Here is a 23,141-nt window from a genome sequence, read left to right as displayed (position 1 = left end):
ATCTGTTCTCACCCTGGGACTGGGATTTCACTGCTCTGGAGGCAGCTGGCACATCTGGATAACGGCTAGTTTAAGGATGCCCAACCTGAGGACTAAAGCTTTTAGATCTGTGAATAGCTTTGGATTAATCTGAAAATCGGGCTGTTCTGAGAGCAGGTCACTCACTGCTTGGGTTTCCAGCTTGGATATAATTTATCAGAGCTCACAGCTCACTGAAATCCACAGGCAGTTTCTTTGTTTCAGAAACCTACGTTGCTTTGGAGAGGCCTTTGTGAGAGAGACCCCTCCTGCTGCTGCTGCAGGAGGGTTCCAAAGGAAACCAGAGTCAAAGGGAACCAAAGGAACCACCTCTCATAAGGAAACAAATATAAGCAGGTGACTGTCAACGTGCCTGCACTGAGTTTTCCCAGCTTCCTTTGAGCTCCTTCTAGCATGTTTAATTCCAATTGGGAATGAAAAATATTATCTAGCAAGAAAAATGGCATTGAGAGTGTAGAGCTGAGAGTATCAAAAGCTCCCTAAGCCCCTGCCTGCTGCACTGTGATCACTGGGACAGCTTCCTCAAAAACACGTGCAGAGATAGGGAGCATATTTTCGATAACTGATGGAGAATGTGCTACTTCATCATAGCTGTAGAGCAAACAAGCAAACAGGATTTGTCAGGACTAATTAAAAGGGAAAAAGTTGGTCTCATTTAAAGAGGAAAGAGGGTCAAACCAGCCCTTCATTTTTCCAAACAGAATTTAGAATCATGGAATCACAAAATGGTTTGGATGGGAAGGGACCTTAGACTCATCACATTCCACCCCCTGCCATGGGAAGGAACACCTTCCACTATCCCAGGTTGCTCCAAGCCCTGTCCAACCTGGCCCTGGGCAATTCCAGGCATGGGGCAGCCACAGCTTCTCTGGGCACCCTGTGCCAGGGCCTCACCACCATCACAGCCAAAAATTCCTTCTCAATATCCCATGTAACCCTGCCCTCTGGTAGTGGGAAGCCATTTCCCCTCCATTCCTTTTCCAAAGCCTCTCTGCAGCTCTCCTAGAGCCCCTTTAGGCACTGGAAAGGGTTCCAAGTCTCCCTGGACTCATCTTCTCTACACAGAACACCCCCAGTTTTCTCAGCCATAATTTTGGAATTAGAGGCTCAGCAATTAAATTTCCAGCAGAGGAACATGTCCCTGAGCCATCAGGAAGTGTGAAGGGTGTTTTGTGCCAACACACCACGGGAACAACCCGCTGCCAACCACTCACACTCCACGAGGAGCCAGGCACTGGAGGAGCCCTGTCCCGCATCAAGTGTGTACAGGCCGCTGTCCGAGGGTCCCACGTTCCTGACAATCAGCTTGTGGGTCAGACCATCAGGCGTCACGGAGATCTGGTGCTTGTCACTGGCCTGGAGGGGGTGGCTTTTGTGCAGCCACAGGGGCTCGTGGCAGGGCGTGCACAGCACACACTGGAACTCGGCGTCCCCGGCCTCAGCACAGCGCACGTCGGAGAGCGGCTGCCGGAACCGCACCGGGATGGCTGCAGGGGAAACCAAGAGCTATGGGAAGGAAACAGATACTTCTGCGCTCCAAGTAAAATTGTTACAGCTGAAGGAGGAAAGAAAAGGAAGTTGTTGTGCCGCTGAGCATCGGGTTACTGAGAAAAATGAAAAACACAGATGTGCTTTTGTGCTGAATTCTGCAGAAAAGCAGAAAAGTAGATTTTTGTCTTTATTATCTTCTGAGATATCTGTACCTCGCAGCACAGATGTGCTGCCAGTTTGTAGTCATTGATGTGTTCCTGTAGCATGGTACTTGGATTGAGTTTGTTGTCATTTATTCTGAGCTTACAGAAGCAAACTGTAATATGGGGCAGGTTAAGGGGTGTGCTCACTGTCACCCACAGGCCAGACCGGTACTTGAGTTCCTGTTCCCTTGGACTGCAAATGCAGCACCTGAAGCACTCAATCACCCTCCTGCTCCTTTTCACCTGTGCCAGACAAGGAGCCCTTACTGGGCAGCACAAAACAAGTCCTCTGTGGTGGTCAGGAGTTACTGAGCTCTGCACTTGCTCCTAGACACAATTTTCCAGCAAAAAAACACAAACCTTTGTCACAGCTGCACATCACATCCATCAAACTGAATTCCTTACCTTGAGCATCCAGTTCAGTTGAGAAGATAGGGACGTCCTCCACCCTAACCTGGTACACCCCTGCGTCCTCTGGCTGCACATCATTGACAGTGAAGTAGTACCTTCTCCCAACTCTCCTCAGGCAGTGCTTCCTGTACTCATCCCCTGTCCCGTACCGGAGCCGCTCGCCGTCCTGGGGAGAGGAGGAGTGTCCTCACAAAGGCTCAACCAGTGCCAGTCGTTTCAAACAGACCAGGACAGGTTGCTACAACCCCCTTGCTGATTTAATGGGTAACCTCACAGTGCCCAGGGCTCTTTACAGCACACAGGCACTGTCTGGGCAGTGAATCCTGCCCAGAGCAGGGCACCAGGCTCTGGAACTCAACAAAACAGAAGCTCTTGCCTACCCACATAAGGGTCTGAAGCTTAATTAATACACAGTTATTGAAGCTACAAAGACAAAGCACTTTCTTGGCTTAGATTTCAGCATCCTCATAGCTGGATGAGCAGGAGAGTTCACCACTTTCTGTAGCACAGTTGGGTTGCATTGTCCAAATTGTGGCTCATAGGCTTCATGTCATATATTTGATCCAGAAGATTCATAGTTAGTCTGTCCCCCTCTTCAGGGCATTCTGATTTCCCCTGGATTAAAGCCTCTAACCACAATTCGACTAAAAAGTATCTTTCAGAAAAACACATCCAGCACCGAGCACCTGCAGATCCCATCCTTGGGGCTATAGATCTAGAGGGAATGTTTTACATCTCTGAGATCTTCTTTCACAGAGGGAGTTACAGTGCAATAACACACTTGAGAAAGTGAATAAAATTTACAGGTAACTGCATTTTCAGCAGCCTGAAAGACGCTGTTGGGGTGATGGTCTTAAACTGAAGGAGGGTCAGGTTAGATATAAGAAAGGAGCTTTTTTCCCATGAGGGTGGTGAGGACCTGGCACAGATTGCCCAGAGCAGCTGTGGCTGCCTCATCCCTGGAAGTGTCCAAGGCCAGGCTCGATGGGTCTTGGAGCAACCTGGGATAGTGGAAGGTGTCCCTGCCCATGGCAGGGGGTGGAATGGGATGAGTTTTAAGATTCCTTGACCTTTAAAATGTCCTTTCCAACTCAACTGTTCTTTGAATTTCCTGAAGACACAGGGATGTCAGTAAGTGACTGCGTGCTAGGTACTTGGATCTACAAATCCCCAGGGATAGTCCCCACCAAAGATCACCCCACACCCACACTGCTCCCCAACCAAGCAGGGATCTGCAAAAGACAGACAACTTTAGGGCATTTATTTGCTCTCAGCCACAGCCTAGCAGATGAAGCCTTTTCTGTAGAACACTTGAGAGGCTGCTCTGAGCTGCTGCTGCCCAACTCATCCCCCTTACTTTGAGCAGGTAAACGTTGCTGCTGCTGATTTTCAGCTCCATCTCCAGGCTGAACGTAGCATTTCCCTCCTTGTTGACTCTGATGTGTTCAAAGTTTTTGAGACTGTGAACTAACTGCAAAGAAATATCAAAGAACCTAGTAAATTATAAAGCTGCCATGACAGAAGTTCTTAAGCTGTTGAATTAATGTGAAATCTACTTTGAAGAGCTACCTCTAACATTATGTAGTAGAAGTATCTGAAAGTCACCGTTCTGGTACAGAACAGAGTTACAGTGTCTGTAAGCTGCCACATTTCCTCCAGTATATCAATTACTTTTTATGTGTTGCGTCCTGGTCACTCCCACGCTGCCCATCCAGGTCTCTACATGGCCCTGTATGTGAAGGCCAATTTTCACTCTTGGACATATAATTTAAAATTTGGGGTCCAAATTCTTATCAGAGACAACTGAATACCCCTGTGGTCAATATCTCCTAAAATCTGGAACTGAGCTTCAAAAATTTCATCAGCATTTTCACCTGCATGAATAAAGAAGTGGAACTTCTTTAAAATATTGTCATAAATCACTGTTGTGCAACAAAATTTTCATCTCCAAAGCAATTTAGGAAGATTTAGCCTGTCTTCAGAAGCTGCAATTTGTCAAAAATGAGTGGTTTCAGTTATTTTACCTTGTCTTGTTCACTCTCTGTGTCCTTCCTTATCTCCTGCAGCTTCCTCAGCATCCCACGGAAGTCAACAATTCCATATTTCATACAGATTTTCTCATAATCTCTCTTATCTGCATGCAGCAACAGCTGCCACACAGCTTCTTTGTCCAGGGGCTTTGGTTTTGGTGCTACAACCCTGGGAACCAGGTAGGGAAACATTCAGACATTTCCAGGGACAACAAGATTCTTGCTTTTCTACCCCTAATTCTCTTTCATCTCTCCCCATTATTCCTGTAGTTCACTTGGCCCTGTAGGTGCAGGCAGGAAGGACTGGGATTCTTCCAGAGTAGGTTTTCTGCATCTGTACTACAAATTAAATGGCGCCAGGGAAGAGCTTCCACACTGCTAAATTACTACCAGAGGCTCTGGCACAGTTTGGCTCAGGCCAGGTAATCGCCTAGAACAGTTGAGGATTCTGCACAGAGATCATTATCAGCAGACAATCCTTAGAGCTTTGGGAAGGGGAGGATTCTGCCCTGTGCACCTGGCAGTGCAGCTGGGCTGGGAGCCAGAGCTCAGCTCCTGGGCAGCCAGAGCCATGAAGAGTTGTCCTTTGGACAGGAAGCTACTCGTGAGCTAAACACAGGGAAGCAGAGAAACACAGCTTCCCTGTCAGAACCTTGTGGTGCAGAGGAAATGCCCCTCAAAATGAGGCTGAAATCTTGTGTTTATCTCAGTCCAATGGGCAGTGCCAAGCTGTTCTGGCTTGTCTCTCCAGAGAGTCTCACCACAACTTTGGACACAAGAAGTGTTGCCCTGGAGCTGTCCCTTACCACCAAGAAACATCCAGAAGAGGGAGCGTGGCCCTCACTCCAGAGCCTTACCTCTTCCTCAGCATCTTCCTGGAGGCCAGGAGTATCTGCTTGAGCTCTGTTACGAGAGGGGGTGAAACAACAGTCACATACCCAGCTCTCTGAAATACATCCTCCCAAAGAAGATAATGCAGAATAGTTGCTGACAATAGGTCATTCTGCTGAGGTCTTTTCCTCTGGTGTTTTTTTTCACACTTTACCGAAAAACTGTCATGGAACTTAGTTCTCACTGCCATGCTCATCCTTTGAGTGCCAGTGAAGTTCATCTCTCCCTAATGGGCTTCCCTCTAGAGACCCACTATTTTCAGACATGTTAACAAGTTTGATCCAGACGTGTTTAACATCCCCCAATCCATTTTTTCTTTCCTCATGATTCCATGTTCACTAATTAGAACAGCTCAAAACTGTGTCTAAAATCATTATTTTAGCAAAAAGTAGAGAGCAAGCAGACAGAGACGACAGAACATTACAGGCTCATTAATCCTTATCTTACTCCAGCCATTACAAGTTTGGGGTAGCAATAGTGTGGCAGAGTATCATCTGCTCTGCCCTCACCCCCCCCCAGTAAGATAATGCACATCCAGATCTTTAACTTACCATCAGCAGCATGAACAGGAACATATTTTGCCTTCTTCTTAAAGCCAACTGATCATTTATAAGAGAAAACAGAAGGAAAACAAGCCATAGGATGAACAAGATGAGATTAACAGCAGTGAACCAATGAGTCATGAAACCACTGTATCTGATACCAGTGCAAGAGGGAATCCCAGTTTGGATTTCCTTGTCAATCTGACATTTGCCCTCAGTAATCTCCACCTAGAAAGGTGATATTTCTATTGCCATTGACTCTGTGCTTGATGGAAACTCCACACAGAGGAGGAGAGCGTTCTTGCCCTACCAATTTAATGGTATAAGCAATGGGAGGAAATATCAACATCTTGTTTTAGAGATGGGGAGCCAAGGTGGAAATGGCAACTGCAGATAGGCACCTTCTAAACTTACTTGAAAGGCATGGAGGTGAGATGGACACTTCCAATATAATCCATCTTCTGCTCGAGAGGATTCCAAGAATATCAGTTATATCTGACCCACAGAGTGCCCATTTCTCTGCACTGACTATAAAGGGAAGCAGGAACGAGGCCCAGAGACAGCTGCAGAGGGATGGATCCCTCCCAAAGGACTGATTCACTCAACAGCATAAAGAAATGACTGAGGAAGTTCAGCACTAAATCTAGGGTGTCTGATTCTGGAGCAGTGCAGTGAGCTCCATTCCACTTTCTCCCCCCTTTACTTTAAACTTCACAATGTCAGGGAGCCACCAAAAGATCTCCAGTCTTAAACGAGGGGAACACCAGACCTTCACACCAAGAATACCCAGATGAAGTCCTGGACACCCAACCCAGGGAACAGCATAGCCACTGCCTGGGACCACGGGGCCTGTGGAGCCGGAGCTGCCAGTCCTACCTTGGATGATCCTGAGGCCAGCGGAGCACGAGGCCTCTCCATAGGCATTGACAGCACAGCAGCGATACAAATCACTGTCATCCAGAACCAGGCTCTTGATCTTCAAAGGGAGAGCACAGAAACTGCTCACAGAAAGGGCTGGGATTCAGTTCACCTCCAGCTTCCCATAAAGCAACTACTCAATGGCACCTCAGAGGATTCTTCTGTTCCCAGAAGGGCTCTAAAAAGCTTTGTTTGCTTATCTTTGTGTAATCTCAGAGCTGGGGATGTGCAGAATCATGGAATATCCTGAGTTTGAAGAGATCCACAGGATCATCCAGCTCAGCTCCTGGATAGGACACTCCCAACAATCCCAGCCTGTCCCTGGGAGCATTGTCCAAGCACTCCTAGAGCTCTGGCAGCCCTGGGGCCGTGCCCATTCCCTGGGGAGCCTGGGCAGTGCCCAGCACCTCTGGGGGAAGAACCCTTCCCTGAGATCCAGGCTGACCCTCCCCTGGCACAGCTCCAGCCCTTCTCTGGGGTCCTGTCCCTGCTCACAGCAAGCGGAGATTGAAGCTCTGCTTCCCCTCATCCCACTGCAGGGTTTTCCTGCTCATTTCTCTCGGTTCCACAAGTCTTTTCTGAAATATTTGATCTTTACCTCCAGAATGAATTCATTTGTAGCACTGTTGAAGGACATTTCATATTTGGCAGGATCGTCCATTCCTTTTAGTGTACGTGACCATTTCACCTCAGGGGCTGGGACACCTTTGACCACAGCTCTGAAAATGGCATTTTTACCTTTGACAAGAGACAAGAATTTAGTTATTTAAGACAGGTTTGAATATGAGGACTCTCAGGCCTAGCCCCTTATCTTATCAAGAGTGATCCCCACAGTAATTTTTGTTATTTTATGTAGAAACGTTCTTCAAAAATAACACGAACATCTTCTTTTGTGCATCAATAATTCAGGTTTTGTCTGTATTCAATCATAAAAGGCCCTTAAAATGTGGCAATTATCTGCCAGGCATGGCTGCTGACATCTCTGACCATCACTGAAATCAGAAGCCTGACAGCAAATTCAACCCAGACTTGCTTTTTACCATGAAATGTCCAAATCCCTTCTCATCACACATATTCTCTATCAAATCCCACTGTTTTTCCAGACTTTAACTGGCACCACCTTGCACTCCAAACCCACCAGGCTCTGCTGTTTGACGAGACGAGGGAGAAGAGGGTTCCTCTCCTTTATCCCTGCTCCCCAGGAACCTGAGTGCCCTGCAGCCCACTACAGAAATCTCCAACAGCTTTCCCACTGCCCAGTACAACCTCTTCTCCAAAAGGCTCCAAAACCACAGGGAGCACTGGGAAAGTCAGAGAAGTGACTTGTGTGGGTGAGTGGGAATGGAAATGGTGGTGAGTTATCCACAGAAGCGCCTCAGGGTGGAAATGATCACTCTCTCTTATTTTTTAATGACCTTGGTCTTCAGGTGACCAACAGTGTTAAAGATTCTCTTTAGAAAGTCTGGCAATATTTCTCACACCTTGCTGCAGTTACCACCACCAAACTTATTTGATGGAACAAGTTCCTGCCAACAGATCCTTATCTTATCTCAGAGGCCTTTTACAGCCTTTGAGATTACAGTACTCTCTCTTATTAAAATCTGATTCCAGTTGATTATTCTGTGTTACATTTTAGCCACTTTGGCTGCACTTTCCCATGCTGGCCATCTGTCACAGGCCACCCAGCCAGGAGAATCAGCTCAGCCATGCACTGAACACAGTGGGGTGATGATGACAGAATTAAAGGCCCTCATGGTGCCTCTGCACAGAGGCAGAATTACAGTGGCCAGCCTGAGTGTGCAAACAGTTATTATGGGAACTGCAAAAAACCTGCTGAAAATGAAGTAACCTGGAAAATTTACAGAGGTGAAAAATTAGACTGGTGAAAACTTATCCAGGGGCCTTGGGTCTTGCCTGAAACGTGCAGGTGGAGGAGGAGGAAGGACAGGTTCCACTAGAGGACACTGTGCTCCTTCATAAAACCTCACTGGCTCCTGGAAATCCACAGGTGAGTGTGGAACACCGAAATCCAAGCTGCTGGTTCAGTCCTGACAGGGAAGAGGAGCTACACGATGTTCTCAGGCTACTCCACACCAACAAAAATGAAAAAACAAAAAGAGTCTCTGCAGGTGCAGAGAGACCTCTGGGAGGCTCTTCACTGATTCCAGTTCTTGGCTCATCAGCTGCCTGCTCTGTGCTCTGTGCAAGATCCTTATGTTGTTCTTTACAGAATCATCACAGAACCATGGAATGGCCTGGGTAGGAGAGACCTCAAAGTCCATCTCATTCCACCCCCTGCCACAGGCAGGGACACTTTCCACTGTCCCAGGTTGCTCCAAGCCCCATCCAACCTGGCCTTGGACACTTCCAGGCATGAGGCAGCCTCAGCTTCTCTGGGCACCCTGTGCCAGAGCCTCACCACCCTCATAGGGAAGAATTCCTTCTCAATATCCCATCTATCCCTGCCCTCTGGCAGTGGGAAGCCATTCCCTCTGTCCTGGCACTCCAGGCCCTTCTCCATCTCTCCTGGAGCCCTTTTAGGCACTGGAAGGCTGCTATAGCCCAAATAGCACCTGCAGACAGCATATCCTGCTTTAAAAAGCGGCAGATTTTAATGCTGAACACAAGTTCTTTCAACAGGAAAACAACAACAACAACAAAAAAGCAACAACTGTTTCAATGTGCCTGATCTTTTGCTGCAAAATCCTTACTATGAGAGCTACCTGCAGAATTCTCTGGATTTACTGTACACATAAGAGCAGATGTTGGTCTTGCATACACATAGTGACAACTGAGGAGACTTTTGTGAGTACTGAAGGAATTGCCATCAGTGTAACAAAGACTTCAGCCACACAACACATTTTTTGTGGTCATGTCGAATCACTTTAGAAACTCACTTGATTTAATCATGACAATTTTTTCATGTAGGTGGGACATGGAGTTAAACCTCCAGATCTGTGGCTTTACCTGTTTATCAAGGGTCTCACCTTCCTGAAGTGTCAGAGTGAGTGGTTTCTTCTCAAAATCGGGTGTACTGCATCCTTGTGGAACATCATTCACAAACTGAGTGATAACAACTCCTGGGATAGAAGATTTCTTGAAGATTTTTACTAGAAAGGCAGGAAAAAATACATTCGATCAACATTTATCCTTCAGAATCTCTCTGTCTGCACTGCCTCCTGCAGAGCATTAACTGCTCCTGCTCAGCTCCCCTTGGACCACAAATGTCCCACCCATTCCAGTGCCACAGGCTCTAAACATGTCCCAACAAGGCTTGGGCATTAAGGTCTGGGATTTTGTGGTGGCTTTGCCAAAGTTGTGTCTAAGTGGGAAATTTGCAAAGTCCTAGTCCAGGACCACCTCAGCTCACAGCTCCAGTGACAGAGCTTTGCATCAGTTCTTGTTCCAAACACAAAATCTGGCATGAGAAAGGCCCCGCTGCCAAGTCAGAGCATGGTGGGTCAGTCCCTGCCATCTCCAAGCTAGAGAAGCAAGCTGGGGTTATTCCCAGAGGCTCCCCAGAGCTGTGTTTGTTCTCTCACCTGGCTGATGGCTGTTCATGATGCTTTGCTCTGCTTTCTGGGGTCAGCACAAACAGATTACAAGTTCTCCTTTAAAAAAGACAAATCATTTCATTATTTACAGTTTGCAAGGGAAAGGACAGACCATAACACTGCTCCCTTTAGTGACACAGTTTGCCCTTCCTCACTTGCCACATCCTTGCAGCCAAGTAGAGACAGACCTGCCAATCAGCCTGTCATGCTCAACACAACCTGGGAATGAGGATGATTAGCAGGGCTGAATGGAAAATGTACACATCCCGTGGCATCCCTCTGTGTCACCTGGCTTTCCTCTAAAGACCTCCTCTCGTGTTTCAGGCAAACATTCACCACATGGCACTCACGTGGTGGGTTCTGATGGATGGCAAGAGCAGTTGCTGAGAAGAAAACCACAGAGATGGATGTCTAAACTGGGGCATGGAGCAGAGGTACATCCTGATCTCATTTAGCTTGGTTAAATTAGCAACAGACCTGAGAGCAGACAAGAAGTCTTTAGAAGGGAATGGTGAAGTGTGAGCTTGGCATTAAGCAGTTATTGTTATGGATCACTCAGGGGAACTTCTGCCAGAGGAGTCTCTTTCCCTGTATTTTAAATTGGACAATGTGTAATGTAACACATCCCTGCCTTGCAGCAAGCTGGGAAAGCAGATTCTCTGTCATGTGGGAGATGCTCAGGAACTATAGAGTTACTGCAGCTCTGAAAGAGCAATTAGATTGGATTGCCTGTGGCATTAGTGCTGCGTCTCTGTTTACCCTCTGCACTCCTTCAGTCAACAGAGGGACAGTGGAACATGCAACTTCCATCTGTTTTGAAAGGCACAGGGGCTTTGGGAGAGCACCTACACCAGGCATTCATCCAGCTGAGCTCTGGCACCTGATGAAAACACAGGGGATAGCCCCAACATCTCCCTGTCATACATTCAACTCCGAGCTGCATTGTCTGGGTGAGAATTGGTTTCAGCTGAAGGTAACAGACAACATGGTGAACAAAAATAATTTGTGCTGGACATCCCATAGCAGGCCAAAGACAGCGTCACTCACAGTACCTCTGGGTCAGCTTCTGAACCAAAATGTGTTTTGCCGTTACTCAGCAGCCACAAAGGGCCACAGCCACCTCTCTACAAAAAATCACAGGCTCCACTTTGTCCTTACCACAAATCTTGTTTTGAGGCTTTGCACACTCTACAAATCTCAGCAATAACTGACATCTCTGTGAGCCTCCCTGGCCTCCATGGAAATGCAGTGGGACAATAGCACTGGGAAATGGGGGAGGTCTGTGTGAGCACCAGCCAAGCCCTCTCCTGTCCCCTCCTGGCCTGATCTGGGTGACCTCTGCTGCTCCCACTACGAGGGGTTTGCATTTCAGCTGTGTGCTGCTAGTCTGGCACATCACATGGTTACTTCTTTAAACCCTTGGGAGATGTTTTAAAACTTGGCAATGAAGGGAATGGGGAGCTTGTGGGAGGGAAAAGACACAAAACTGAACTGAAAAGAAACTGATTCCAGGGCACCCTGTCCTGCCCCAGGCAGGGCATTGCACAGTGAATGGTTGAGATTTTGAGAGGCTCTTGATCACCCTCTTATGGATTTAATTTGTCCTCCACAGTACTGAACCGTATTAACAACAAACATAATCCCCTATTGCCTCTTGTATCTTCCTAAACATGTCACCACTCCTGAAGCTGGAATGCCTGATGCTTACAACACTCAACAAACAGGATGACCTGACACCAGCTTGCAGCAGCTTTCCTCTAAGCTCTGTTTATGTTACACTTGCATTTATTTTTTCCTATTCCTGACTCCTTTCCTCCATGCTGGGCAGTGGTGAGGAGCAGCTACCCTGAAACAGCAACATGGTCCAAACACAGCTCCAAAGCCTTTCCTCACATCTCCAAATGTTTCATGTCAGAATGTTTCATGTCAGAATGTTTCATTCTCAGCCTGGTGTGACAGTAGACATGTGTTACCATAACTAGAAACTTCTGAGAGAGGGCTAAATTCAAATCTACTTTGGTAAAACCCCCAAATACTGACAATATTTGCACAGGCAGTCACAGGTTCCATCTCAGTGTACAAAATACACTATGTGCACTATGTATAAACTGCTGAGTTTACAGAGTCTTAAAGATTACAGAAATTCACTTGGATTAAAAATAAGCTCCTGCAAGTCCTTAAACTCCTGTGAATTCCTGACTTCTGGAGAATGAGAAGGAAGCATGCTAATGCCACACATTGATTGCAGGGTTAAAATAACAGTCCTGGATATGAAGGGAACATTCCTTCAGTGTAACGAATCCAACCACGTTGCATTTTCCAGTGTCTTGTGTATTAAATAAGGACCAGAAAATAACACCCTGGTTGGCACAGAGTCATTAAATCCTACCCCTGCTTACTTTTAAAAATTTTACTCCCTTGTTGCATGAATGACCATGGTTTTGTTCTGACTCCAGCTTCAATCTAGAAAAAGAAATCACAGAATTTTTAAAACGAGACAGCAAAATCCTTCCAAAAATTGCCATAGTGTAATTCATATCTTCACTCACAGGTACTTGAAACATTGTTGTCCCCATGAGGATGATTTATTCAATGGAATAAATACTTCCAAGAGGGAGTCACGCCCCACCAGGTGAATGCTGCTGATTAACACCCCCAGCACAACGAGGTGACACTGAAAGCAGCTCAACACTCTCCTCTGTAAAACACATCCCTGTCATGCATTAGTCTTGTTCAGATATCCAGTTGGCCATTCCTCATTCCAGGCAGAAGTCTGTCTGCTTTGCAGCTCCGGAGACATCCCCACTGGAGACAGAGGAAAAGCTTCCATGGCTTTGAGCGCAGAGCTGGAGCAAGCCCTTGGCTACTGACAACATTTTTAATGTCCCAAAATAAGGCAGCAAGCCTGGCAGAGTGGGAGGGTGCCCTTCATCCTGTGTGTTCATCAATCTGTCTGGATGAGACAGAGCAAGAGACTGACCGGACACCAGTGCTGGGGCCATAAATCAGCTGAGTGAATAAGCAAAACATTTGGGAGTCAAAGGATCTGTAGGTGTTGGGGGTGTCACAGGGAGTTATTTATGGGCTTCAGACAGTGCAATACACAGAGAAGAGGTGACATAATTCCTGGCAGACGGGTGAGAAAAATTAGCCAAACCTGTAGGGAAGTGACACGCAATGAGTGGTTCATGGGGAGGGGAGGGATGCAGAGGCTCAGGATGTGCCACAGGCATTGCACAAGCATGGACACAGTGGGGACAAAAACATTAGTACAGATTTAAACCAGTAATAATTAAGTAATCAACAACAGAGGCAGCATTCTCTTCCATAAGAGCATGAATCATGGAATATGCTGAGCTGGAGGGGACCCACAAGGACCATCCGGTCCAACCCCAGGCCCTGCACAGACACCCCAGCAATCCCACCTGTGCATCCCTGTCCAAACTCTCCTGGAGCTCTGGCAGCCTCGGGGCTGTGCCCATTCCCTGGGGAGCCTGGGCAGTGCTTCCCTCTGCGGGAAGAACCTTTCCCTGATACCCAGCCTGACCCTCCCCTGGTAAAGCTTTTCTCTTTGTAATTCTCTTTGAATTCCTCTTTGTAAATCATGAAAATCAAGGCAGTCCTGACACAGAAAACATTCTAAACAAAATACCAAATTGTGAGCTCAGTCAAATTCTACCTGTGCTTTACCCCAGAGATCCAGATACTCAGTGAAGTATATTTCACCTAAGTTTTCCCTTTTAGCTTTTGGGTTGGCTTTCTGTGGTTTGTTGTTAACTTGAAGTAATCTTTTGAGCTTGAGTATTCCCATTTTAGATGGATTTTAAAGGAAAATTTCAAATGCTTTGGTTAGAACCACAGAACTGAAGGCCAACAAACTGCAGAAGGGAAACTTCATGAAAACTTCCGAGCAGGTCTCAGAGGGGGAAGGAACATCACAAGCTCTCCAGTGATGAACAGACTCTCTTGTGTAGAGTGGGGTGGAATGCCCAAGGATCAGATTTTGTGTGACTTATCCCTTTGGTAAATCTATACCTGACCTGATCTTCTCCTCTGCTGAACATGACCTAAGTGCTTGCTCAGGATCCACAGGCGCACAAACTAGATACCCTGTACCCATTTATGTATGAAAGGGGCACTAACACCAAAGGCCAGGAGGAGACACACACCATCCCGATTTTCTAAGGGAGCAAAAGCCATTAAGCCAGTGAGCAGGACAGTGAATCCATGTCCTTTGGAGCAGCAGGGATGGGATGGCAGCATGAGAACCAGTCAGTTCGTGCCTTTCTGTGGCCACAACACTCCCATAGACTTTTCATAACAAAAACAGACTCAGATACAGGCAATAGAATTACAGCAAGCATCACAGAGCAAACACAGGCGTGTCTCACTGCCAGGAAGGAAAGATAACATATCCCTACTCACTGCCCAGGCTGAAAACCCTTAGGAACCCCAGAGTCCCTTGTGCCACAAGTCCCCTGCCAGCTCCAAAGGACAATGACAGCAGATCTTCAACAGCCTGGCATCTTCCCAGGGAAATCCAGGGAAAGCAGTGTACCCTACAGGAGCCAAACACTACAGGAGCCCAATACTCCCAGAACAATTACAACCATTTACAGACCTACTGCAATGCAAAGCCACATTCAGTGTGACAACTAAGGGGTCACTTCCCACTCCCACCTCTGCCCGCCCCACATGGTCAAACTCACCACTCTGCAGGCTGAGCTTCTGAGATGATCCTCTGGAAGTCACTTCTGCGTCTCCAGGCTCACAGTGCCTTTGTTCACTCAGAGCACAGAGCTCTTCATAGCCATCCAGCGGGTGCCCTGGTCCCAGATGTCAGTGACCTGTGGGAAGGAAGACATGCCCATAATCAGTCTGGTGTAAATGTCACTAAATGGCAAAAGAAACCGCAAACTGTTGTCCCCCTCACCTCTCCACTCTCACAGAAGGTGAGGCTGTCCCCAGGAGGTGCTGGGAGTCCCCACACTGAACTGAGGCAGCCCTGGGGCTCATTATAGCCCCACACTCCCCCAGCCCAGGGGAGGTGCCCTGGAGCCCTTGGCAAGGCCAGGCACAGCCGGGGCCAACCTGGCCAGATGCGACCATCAGTCAAGGCCACACTGCATCTCCCATGCAAGACCTTGTGCCCCAAAGAAGGACAAACACTTGTGCAGATCCAAGGAAAGGACAGGTTGTATACCAGGGTGTGCAGGACACACCAGCAGATAGGTTCTCAGAGGCCACAAGTCCTTAGGAGATCTCACAATTCCTTAGCAGAGAAGTAAAACCAGTGGATTATTGCATCTGTATGTGTGTCAACCCTGCCTGGGCTTGGCCCTCAGCAGAAGAGTACCTCAGTCTGTGCTATTCCAAGAGACCTGAAAGAAATCCAGTTGTTCTAAAAGAGCTTCACTGCTACAGCCAAAAAACACACCTCAGTTTGCTCCTTTCCTTCCAACACAGACACAGGCTGATCCCTTTCCCATCAGCAGCAAGCAAGGCTACTTATTCCACCAGTGGGAGGTTCCCTGCAGCTCCCATGGCAGGGAGCTTGAATTAGGAGGTCTTAAAGTTCTCTTCCAACCCAAAGCACTCTGCAATCCCTGATTTCCATGGACAGCTTTAGCCCAGAAGTACAAGTTCAGTGCACTGTGACCCCAAATCTTTTGCTTGCGGTCTGCCCTCGCAGACCTTGTAAATCTTCCTTCCTCTGCTCAGAAAGCTCCCCTAAAGCAGAGGGGCCTTTGCTTAGTTCCTGATGCTCACAGAGATGGCCAGTCTGGGACTGCAGCTTCCCTTTTTCCAGCAGCTCGACCTGCAGGCAACAAAACCTGGCTGGCCTGAAGGCTGCTTTCACTCCAGCCTAGAGCCCACAGTCATTGCTTTCCTTTGCATTGGGTGAATAAATTCAGATTAAATCTCATGCTCAGTTGGAGAGGAAGGGCTGGCTCCAGAAGGTGGAAAGAGAAGTGTTTTTACTGTGATGGCCATGGTTCACAGGCTGTCTGGGCTGGCAGAACCAGAAGAAAGCTTTCTTCTGGTTTCCTAAGAGAAGATGCTAATTTTTAAATCTGAGGCTAATGCAAAGGGATCACACAGAAAACCCTTGGTGCCACAGCTTAGACTCCTGTTAGATTGCATCAAGACAGCAGAACCACAAAGAGCACCATTTCCACTAGTCTGAAAAAGAAGATTCTCACCCAGGTATCAGACTTCTCCCTTGCAGGGCTGGAAATCACTATTTCAACCAACAATTTAAAAGATAAATGTGAAAATTAAATTCTGGAGTAATTTTCTTCATTCCTTCTTTTTTTTTTTGACCATTGTTGCTGGTGACAGTGTTTGAACCTTCCCAGTTCATGAGGAAAGCACCTCAGCAGAGGAAAATAGAATTGCTCAAACTGATGCCTGGGCAAAGATCCTTCCGTTCTACATCCCGTTACCTTTGCAGTGATATAAAAGTAGAAAGTAGAAGCAATTACAAGGTCAAATTTAAACCATTTGAAAGTTGACAAGCCAAGAAAAGAAGACACAAGGATCTGGGAAATCTGGACTGCTGCTGGAAATTCCTCTCACTAGCAGCCACTGTTTTCTAGCACTGTGGGACTCCCACAGCATTTTTATCTGCTTTGGATAATGGTCACCCTGAAGATTCTCCCTCAGAGAGCAGTCCTGCTGGTTCAGGACAGTAGTCTGTGGCCTTGCTGCATGGATGCTTCACCTTTAATAGACCCCATTGCCAGATAAATCTCTAAAGAGAGTATCACTTTGGGTAAGCCCTAGGAATTCTCCCACAGGAAGCATTTACCTGCCTCTACTGAAACCTGAATTCATTTCTCTTCAGCTGCAGCAGGAGTAGAGTTACCCCAGAGGGCCCTGAGCTATCCAGACCCACAGGGATTTCTGCTGTTCCTCTTCCCACGTGCTCTCCCTTCCCAGGCATTTTCTCCCCACAGAAAGGTGCCAATGGTTTTTAGTCTCCAAACATTTAGCTGTTGGGTCTCAATAACTGAGGAGTTCCTAATTAGACAGACAGTGGAGTCTAACAAGTCCCAGGAGAGCCACAACAGCTCCTGCTCCACTGATCCCACAGACCTGACCATGCTTCGCTGCATTTCCAGCCCTCGTTTTACAGTTTTCTTGGGGCCTCTCCTCCAGAGGGACTGATAATTTAAAACCATCTGCAACAGAGCAACCTCCTCCAAGAGCTTGACCTTCTTCCATTTCACAGCTTGTTTTCTACCCGCCCACCCAAGGCCCTGTTAACCCCTGAGTGCCAGGGTTGAGCCGCCACGCACCGCTGGGAGCCTGCGGAATGTGGGATGCTCAGCGGGCGCTGCTCTCCCTGCAGAGGGGACACGCTTTTCCCTGGATGAAAGTCCATTCACCAAAGGGAGGGCAATGAAGAAATGGCAAAAGGTAATAGCTGAAGGACAGTTACTTCAGATTGAATTTAAAACTCTGTTTTAACAGGAAAAAAATACTCTTCCAACATTTTGTTTTCCCTGTAATTCTCTTCCTGCAATATCGGTGACAAGTCTTCCTGCTCCAACCAGTGACAAATGGCACAGCTCTTCCTACAGACTTTGGCACCCCCATGGCTCAGAAAGGGCAAGAACTCAAGAAACCAAGACATAGTAGGTCCAAAACCCTGCCTAGATTTTCGGTCCATAAAGAAATGACCATGGTCAGAAACCAGGCCAAGACACCCCGTTTCCCTGCAGCCTGGTGGACAGTCCTGACTGCCCTAAGGGTGGAGGCGGTGGCAGGGAGGCTTCTTTAGGGTGGAAATACTCAGATGTGGAAATGGGTGAAGATGTGCAAAGCTCAGTGGTCGTGTTCCAAGTCCGTCTTGACATAACAGCAATGAGAATCCCATAAGCACTACACAAGAAAACAAGCATGGAATAAAGGCCCAAATTCAGTGAAGATTACTGGTACCTGCATCCCTCCAACCACCCAATACCCTACACCAAATCAAGTGTGTCCAGGAGTGCTGGTTACACTCGTCATGAGTGAGGGCAGGGACATTGTTCAGATCAGGCCAGGGGCCAGTCAGGTGACAGAAGAGCATTTTGGTTTTCCCAGGAGAATGCTCTGCACTAGGATGAGGAACAGTCACACCCATGCATGTGAGTATTCCATATCCACAACTTTCGAATTTAAGTAAATGTGATGTTCCAATTACTGAGTACTTGATGCTCTTTGCAGTGGAAGATGCCCATTCCCATTCCAGTCCCTCAACACCAGTTCATCCACACTGTAGAGTCCAGAAGAAATTGAAGGGACTTGTTTCAGGCTCAAACCTGTTGTTATTTTCCCTCCCTCTTTCCCTCTGTGTCCCTCTGTCACCTGCAAGCTGAGGGCTGCTGTCATTGCACACAGAGCCAGGGTCAGACCCACTGCAGCTCACTGGACTTTCACACAACACAAGGAGACCAGAGCCAAGGGAATGACTGCAAGAGGCACCAGTGGTCTGCTTTCACAGTGCAGATCAGCTCCCTCATTCCCACACTACAGAGAATTTCTTCTGTTCTCTGCTCAGTTCTCTTCTCACTGGATGAGCATTGGCACCCATGACTGACTGAAGGGGTTTGCTAGCACAGTCTAGGATTTAGTTGGAGCCTGGCTGCCTATGAACCCAACATTCCCACTTTTCCCTGCAACAGCTGCTCCCATGACTATATTCCTTGCACGTTCAAATCCCAGGGCTGGGATTTACTTACTGTTTTCCATCCACAAAACAAAATACTGGGCAACAGACATTTAATAAAGACTCACAAAAAATGTGATTAAACATTGACTTATTACCAGACATATCCCTCCACCAGGACTTTCCACCTCTCTTGAGACACTGAAGAGAACAAGGGTTTAAGCCCCTCTGGACTTTAGTGAATGCAGGGAACAAGGGGTGTCTGCACCACTTTCATTTGACCATACATGGCCGTCAGGCTTTGCTAAATGTCCCTTTCCAGCTAAAATTAACTCTGTGTGTTGGGAGCACTTCACAGACAGCACCCCTCAGGCCGGCAGAGGGTTAATAAAGCTCACTGCATGCAGCATATTAAACAATAAAATGCAACCAGGGATTGAAGGCTTTATCTCAGTGCCCCTGTTTGCCTCAAACCAAGGGCACAGCAAACCTCCCAGTTCTGAGTTCTTTATATTGTTACAGGATTTATTGTGTCCCAACCTGCAAGTGGCAACAGATGAAACAAGCCCCATCCTGGCCTGACCAGATGTTTTAATGTTTCATTCCCTGATGTGCTGGGAAGTTTGGCACTGAAATAAATGGTAAGGAATTCTCTCTGGAACCTCGAGGAGCCACAGCATGTGCCACCTTCCCACTGTCTGTGTAGGACACTGGAATTAATCTCAACACTGTCCTGGTAGTGCCTGACCTATGCCAGCACCAGTGAAGTGTCTGGCACCTACAGAGGTGCCAGGGCACTCCCATTTCTGGGAATGCTGCCCCATTCCTTCTGAAGTTTCTTCACTGTCACACTCCCTAAAATATCAAAATTAAGTAAGTGTCATCTTGAGCCAGAAAATTATGCCAGCATCCAATGGAGAAATAATCAAAATCATAGAATTATAAAACCATAGAATGGTTTGGATTGGAAGGGACCTTGAAGCTCAGTTTGTTCCACTCCCCACCAAGTGGGGGAACATCAAGTTGCTTAGACCATCCTCCCGAGTACGGAAATATAGAAAAAAAATGGAAATACAGGAAAACATGGAGAAAGAGGGGGCATCAGTCTCCTTTCACCCCCACTTGCTCCACGAATCCTTGGTTTCTCAGAAGGGTCACTGAGCTCCCCTTTCTGCAAGAATGCAACTCCCAGAGTTTGTCCCTGTTCCGGCTCTGTCCCCACGCAGGGTCTGTCCCCGTGCCAGGTCTGTCCCCATGCAGGGTCTGTCCCCATGGAGGGTCTGTCCCCATGCAGGGTCTGTCCCCATGGAGGGTCTGTCCCCATGCAGGGTCTGTCCCCATGGAGGGTCTGTCCCCATGCAGGGTCTGTCTCCATGCAGGGTCTGTCCCCATGCAGGGTCTGTCCCCGTGCAGGGTCTGTCCCTATGCAGGGTCTGTCCCCATGGAGGGTCTGTCCCCATGCAGGGTCTGTCTCCATGCAGGGTCTGTCCCCATGCAGGGTCTGTCCCCGTGCAGGGTCTGTCCCTATGCAGGGTCTGTCCCCATGCAGGGTCTGTCCCCATGGAGGGTCTGTCCCCATGCAGGGTCTGTCTCCATGCAGGGTCTGTCCCCATGCAGGGTCTGTCCCCGTGCCGGGTCTGTCCCCATATGCAGGGTCTGTCCCTGTGCAGGGTCTGTCCCCGTGCAGGGTCTGTCCCCATATGCAGGGTCTATCCCCGTGCAGGGTCTGTCCCCATATGCAGGGTCTGTCCCTATGCAGGGTCTGTCCCCATGCAGGGTCTGTTCCTGTGCAGGGTCTGTCCCCATATGCAGGGTCTGTCCCTGTGCAGGGTCTGTCCCCATGCAGGGTCTGTCCCCGTGCAGGGTCTGTCCCCATGCAGGGTCTGTCCCCGTGCAGGGTCTGTCCCCATATGCAGGGTCTGTCCCTATGCAGGCTCTGTCCCCATGCGGGGTCTGTCTCCATGCAGGGTCTGTCCCCATGCAGGGTCTGTCTCCATGCGGGGTCTGTCTCCATGCAGGGTCTGTCCCCATGCAGGGTCTGTCCCCGTGCAGGGTCTGTCCCTATGCAGGGTCTGTCCCCGTGCAGGGTCTGTCCCCATGCAGGGTCTGTCTCCATGCAGGGTCTGTTCCCGTGCGGGGTCTGTCCTCGTGCGGGGTCTGTCCCCATGCGGGGTCTGTCCCTATGCAGGCTCTGTCCCCCCGCGGGGTCTCCTCCCCCCTCTCCTGTCTCATGCAGGTGAGCACACGGAGCTCAAACACAGCAGAGCTCTCAGCAAATACGGCTCCAGGTCCCGAGCAGGTCCCAGCACTCACCTGCGGCTGTCACCCTGGTCTGTCCTCTCCGGCCGGGTGCTGCGGCAGCCGGGGCTGGGGTCAGTGCGGGTCCCTCCGGACTGGGCCGGGCTGGATCCTCCTCAGCCTCTCCCTCCGTGCCGCCTCCCTCCCGCCGCTGTCCCGGCGCGGTGCCGCCCGCGGGCGGAGCCGCCTGTCACAGGGCTGTTAGCCCGCGAGACATCCAGAGGATCGGGAATTTTATGGGCAGCCGGGCACCTGCCTCCTATTCGTTATCATTTCAGTCCATTCCAGTAATGGTGCTGAGCAAATGTGAGATGAACATAATTCTTCAGCATTTCACAAGTCAGTGGGATGGTGCTTTGTCTGTGGATTGTATTTCCTCATCTCAGGAACTTGCTACAAACTTTGACAGAACTGAAAGGCTCTTGATGTTTTAAAGGAAACTGGAGTTCAACTAGTTTGAATCCCACTCCGGGAATAAATAGGGTCCCAAAAAGAACAGATAAATTAAACCTGAGATAAAAGTGACTGGTCAAGCATGGTTAAAGATGAGACTTCTTCACATACACTCCTTTTTTAAGATAACTCCTTGAAAAGTCAGATTTGTAATGGACGGACAGAGCCCTTCAGAGCAGCAGTTCACAGTGTTAATGTAAATTTATCTCATAGAGTAATGTGAATTTGTAGCATACGCTGAGCAGTCTGAGCCTGCACTCCTGTTACACAGCCAAGAGCAGCTGCTGTTACCTATAGTCCTTTGTACACCTTTGCAAAAAAAACAGCTTTAACAGGGGATTAGGAACAAAAAGGTCAGGGTGGAAATGGAGATCGGACACCCCAGCAGACTTGTATTACAGACTCCTCTGCTGTGAGAATTTATCCAGAGTCACCTGGAGTGACGGAGATAAGTCTTGAGAAAAAAAAGACAGAGGCTCAAAGTAAAAGACCCCAGGCACGGAATTAAGAGGTTATAGAAACAGAATCCTCAGCTTGCAGAGGGCAGTGGGCACCCAAGAGTCACCCAAAGGGCTGCAGGTTACAGACATCTCAGGTGTTTCCTCGACCCCGTTGCCCATCTCAGGGGCAGTCACATGTTGGAGGAAAGCCAGCCACAGTCATTTCAGAGGCCAATACTTCCAGGTAGACATGAGCACATCAGTGCTTCTGAAAAGCAGATTAGGATAAAGTTCAGCTTTCTCTGTCTTGTCCTCAAGGAAGTCAATGTACCTGTGGGAGAGGCTACCTGGAACTCTTCACGCCTCAAAGGTGGGCAAACCCCCTGTCCCAGCATGACACCTGCCTGGAACCACACCAGCCTCAGCCCACACAAGAGGCAACAACCTAAAGCAAATGTCATTTCCAAAGGTTTTGCTTCCATCCAGGGAAAGGAATCCCCCCACAGCAGGCAGCGGGCCTGTTGTACCCTGAATAAAACTGCATCTCGTGTACAATGCCTTCAAAAGCATTCCTTGCACAAAGGAACAGCAAAGGCAGGAAGATGAACCAGCAGGACAGCAGGTTTGCCTGTACTTTAATGTACTTTCCAAATGGGAATATAATTCCGTAATTTTTACTTTCAATTAACCAGCTTTTTGAGTTCAGGTTCTCAGTCCCTAGATACCACAGAAGCCAGCTGAAATTTCCTCAGGGTTTCCTACCTTACCCCTCCATAGCTAAATATCCTTCCTGTGAAGGAGAGAGATGGAGCACAAATTGCTGAGCTTGTACTGTAACAGATTTAAGACAGAAAGTGCAGGTGACACATCCCAAAGGATCACATTTACAAACCTTTACCTACCTTTACAGTCAGCAACACATAGAAGGTCCCATTTAATGTGGTAGAGGAAAAAACATCTTCAAAAAACAGAGAAGTACTGACAGCTCAGGAGATGCTGAAATCATTCTGATAGACTTGAAAATAAGTCCCAGTTACAAGATGTTAGCACCCCAAAGGGCAGCCTTGTGTAATGTGCTTTACTTAGCAATCCTCTGACATGAGCCTTCACAATAAAACAGTGCAAGGATTTGTAATCCTGGGTATTCCCTTGCCTCTGACAGCCTCATAAGGATTATTTCCTATCAGACATGAGAGAGACCAAACACTGCATCTG

At 48.1% G+C, this 23,141-nt stretch overlaps 1 protein-coding gene across 5 annotated transcripts in view; it reads right to left on the bottom strand.

Annotated features, from left to right (window-relative positions):
* The window catches only part of IGFN1 (immunoglobulin like and fibronectin type III domain containing 1), a 39,094-nt gene extending 17,889 nt beyond the window's left edge, over positions 1-21,205 (bottom strand). For 3 of the 5 annotated variants that reach the window (XR_005703977.2, XM_040085622.2, XM_040085625.2), the window contains exons 1-12: positions 21,049-21,205; positions 14,789-14,926; positions 10,068-10,136; positions 9,513-9,635; positions 7,124-7,263; positions 6,484-6,583; positions 5,617-5,664; positions 5,032-5,077; positions 4,169-4,343; positions 3,502-3,615; positions 2,139-2,310; positions 1,254-1,526 (exon numbers count right to left, since the gene is read on the bottom strand). Coding sequence is in view for 4 of the 5 variants with exons in the window: in XM_040085622.2 (XP_039941556.1) it covers positions 1,254-1,526; positions 2,139-2,310; positions 3,502-3,615; positions 4,169-4,343; positions 5,032-5,077; positions 5,617-5,664; positions 6,484-6,583; positions 7,124-7,263; positions 9,513-9,635; positions 10,068-10,086 (1,210 nt within the window). In the remaining variant the exon portion in view is untranslated. Of the gene's footprint in view, positions 1-1,253; positions 1,527-2,138; positions 2,311-3,501; positions 3,616-4,168; positions 4,344-5,031; positions 5,078-5,616; positions 5,665-6,483; positions 6,584-7,123; positions 7,264-9,512; positions 9,636-10,067; positions 10,137-14,788; positions 14,927-15,012; positions 15,131-21,048 lie in introns of those variants that run through there. The other 2 variants (XM_040085624.2, XM_040085623.2) reach the window with 2 other exon arrangements.
* Between the last annotated feature and the right edge of the window lie 1,936 nt (positions 21,206-23,141).

The sequence above is a fragment of the Hirundo rustica genome, chromosome 24 (genome assembly GCF_015227805.2).
Source record: "Hirundo rustica isolate bHirRus1 chromosome 24, bHirRus1.pri.v3, whole genome shotgun sequence".
NCBI lineage: Eukaryota > Metazoa > Chordata > Aves > Passeriformes > Hirundinidae > Hirundo > Hirundo rustica.
This window is presented reverse-complemented; position numbering and strand designations above follow the sequence as displayed.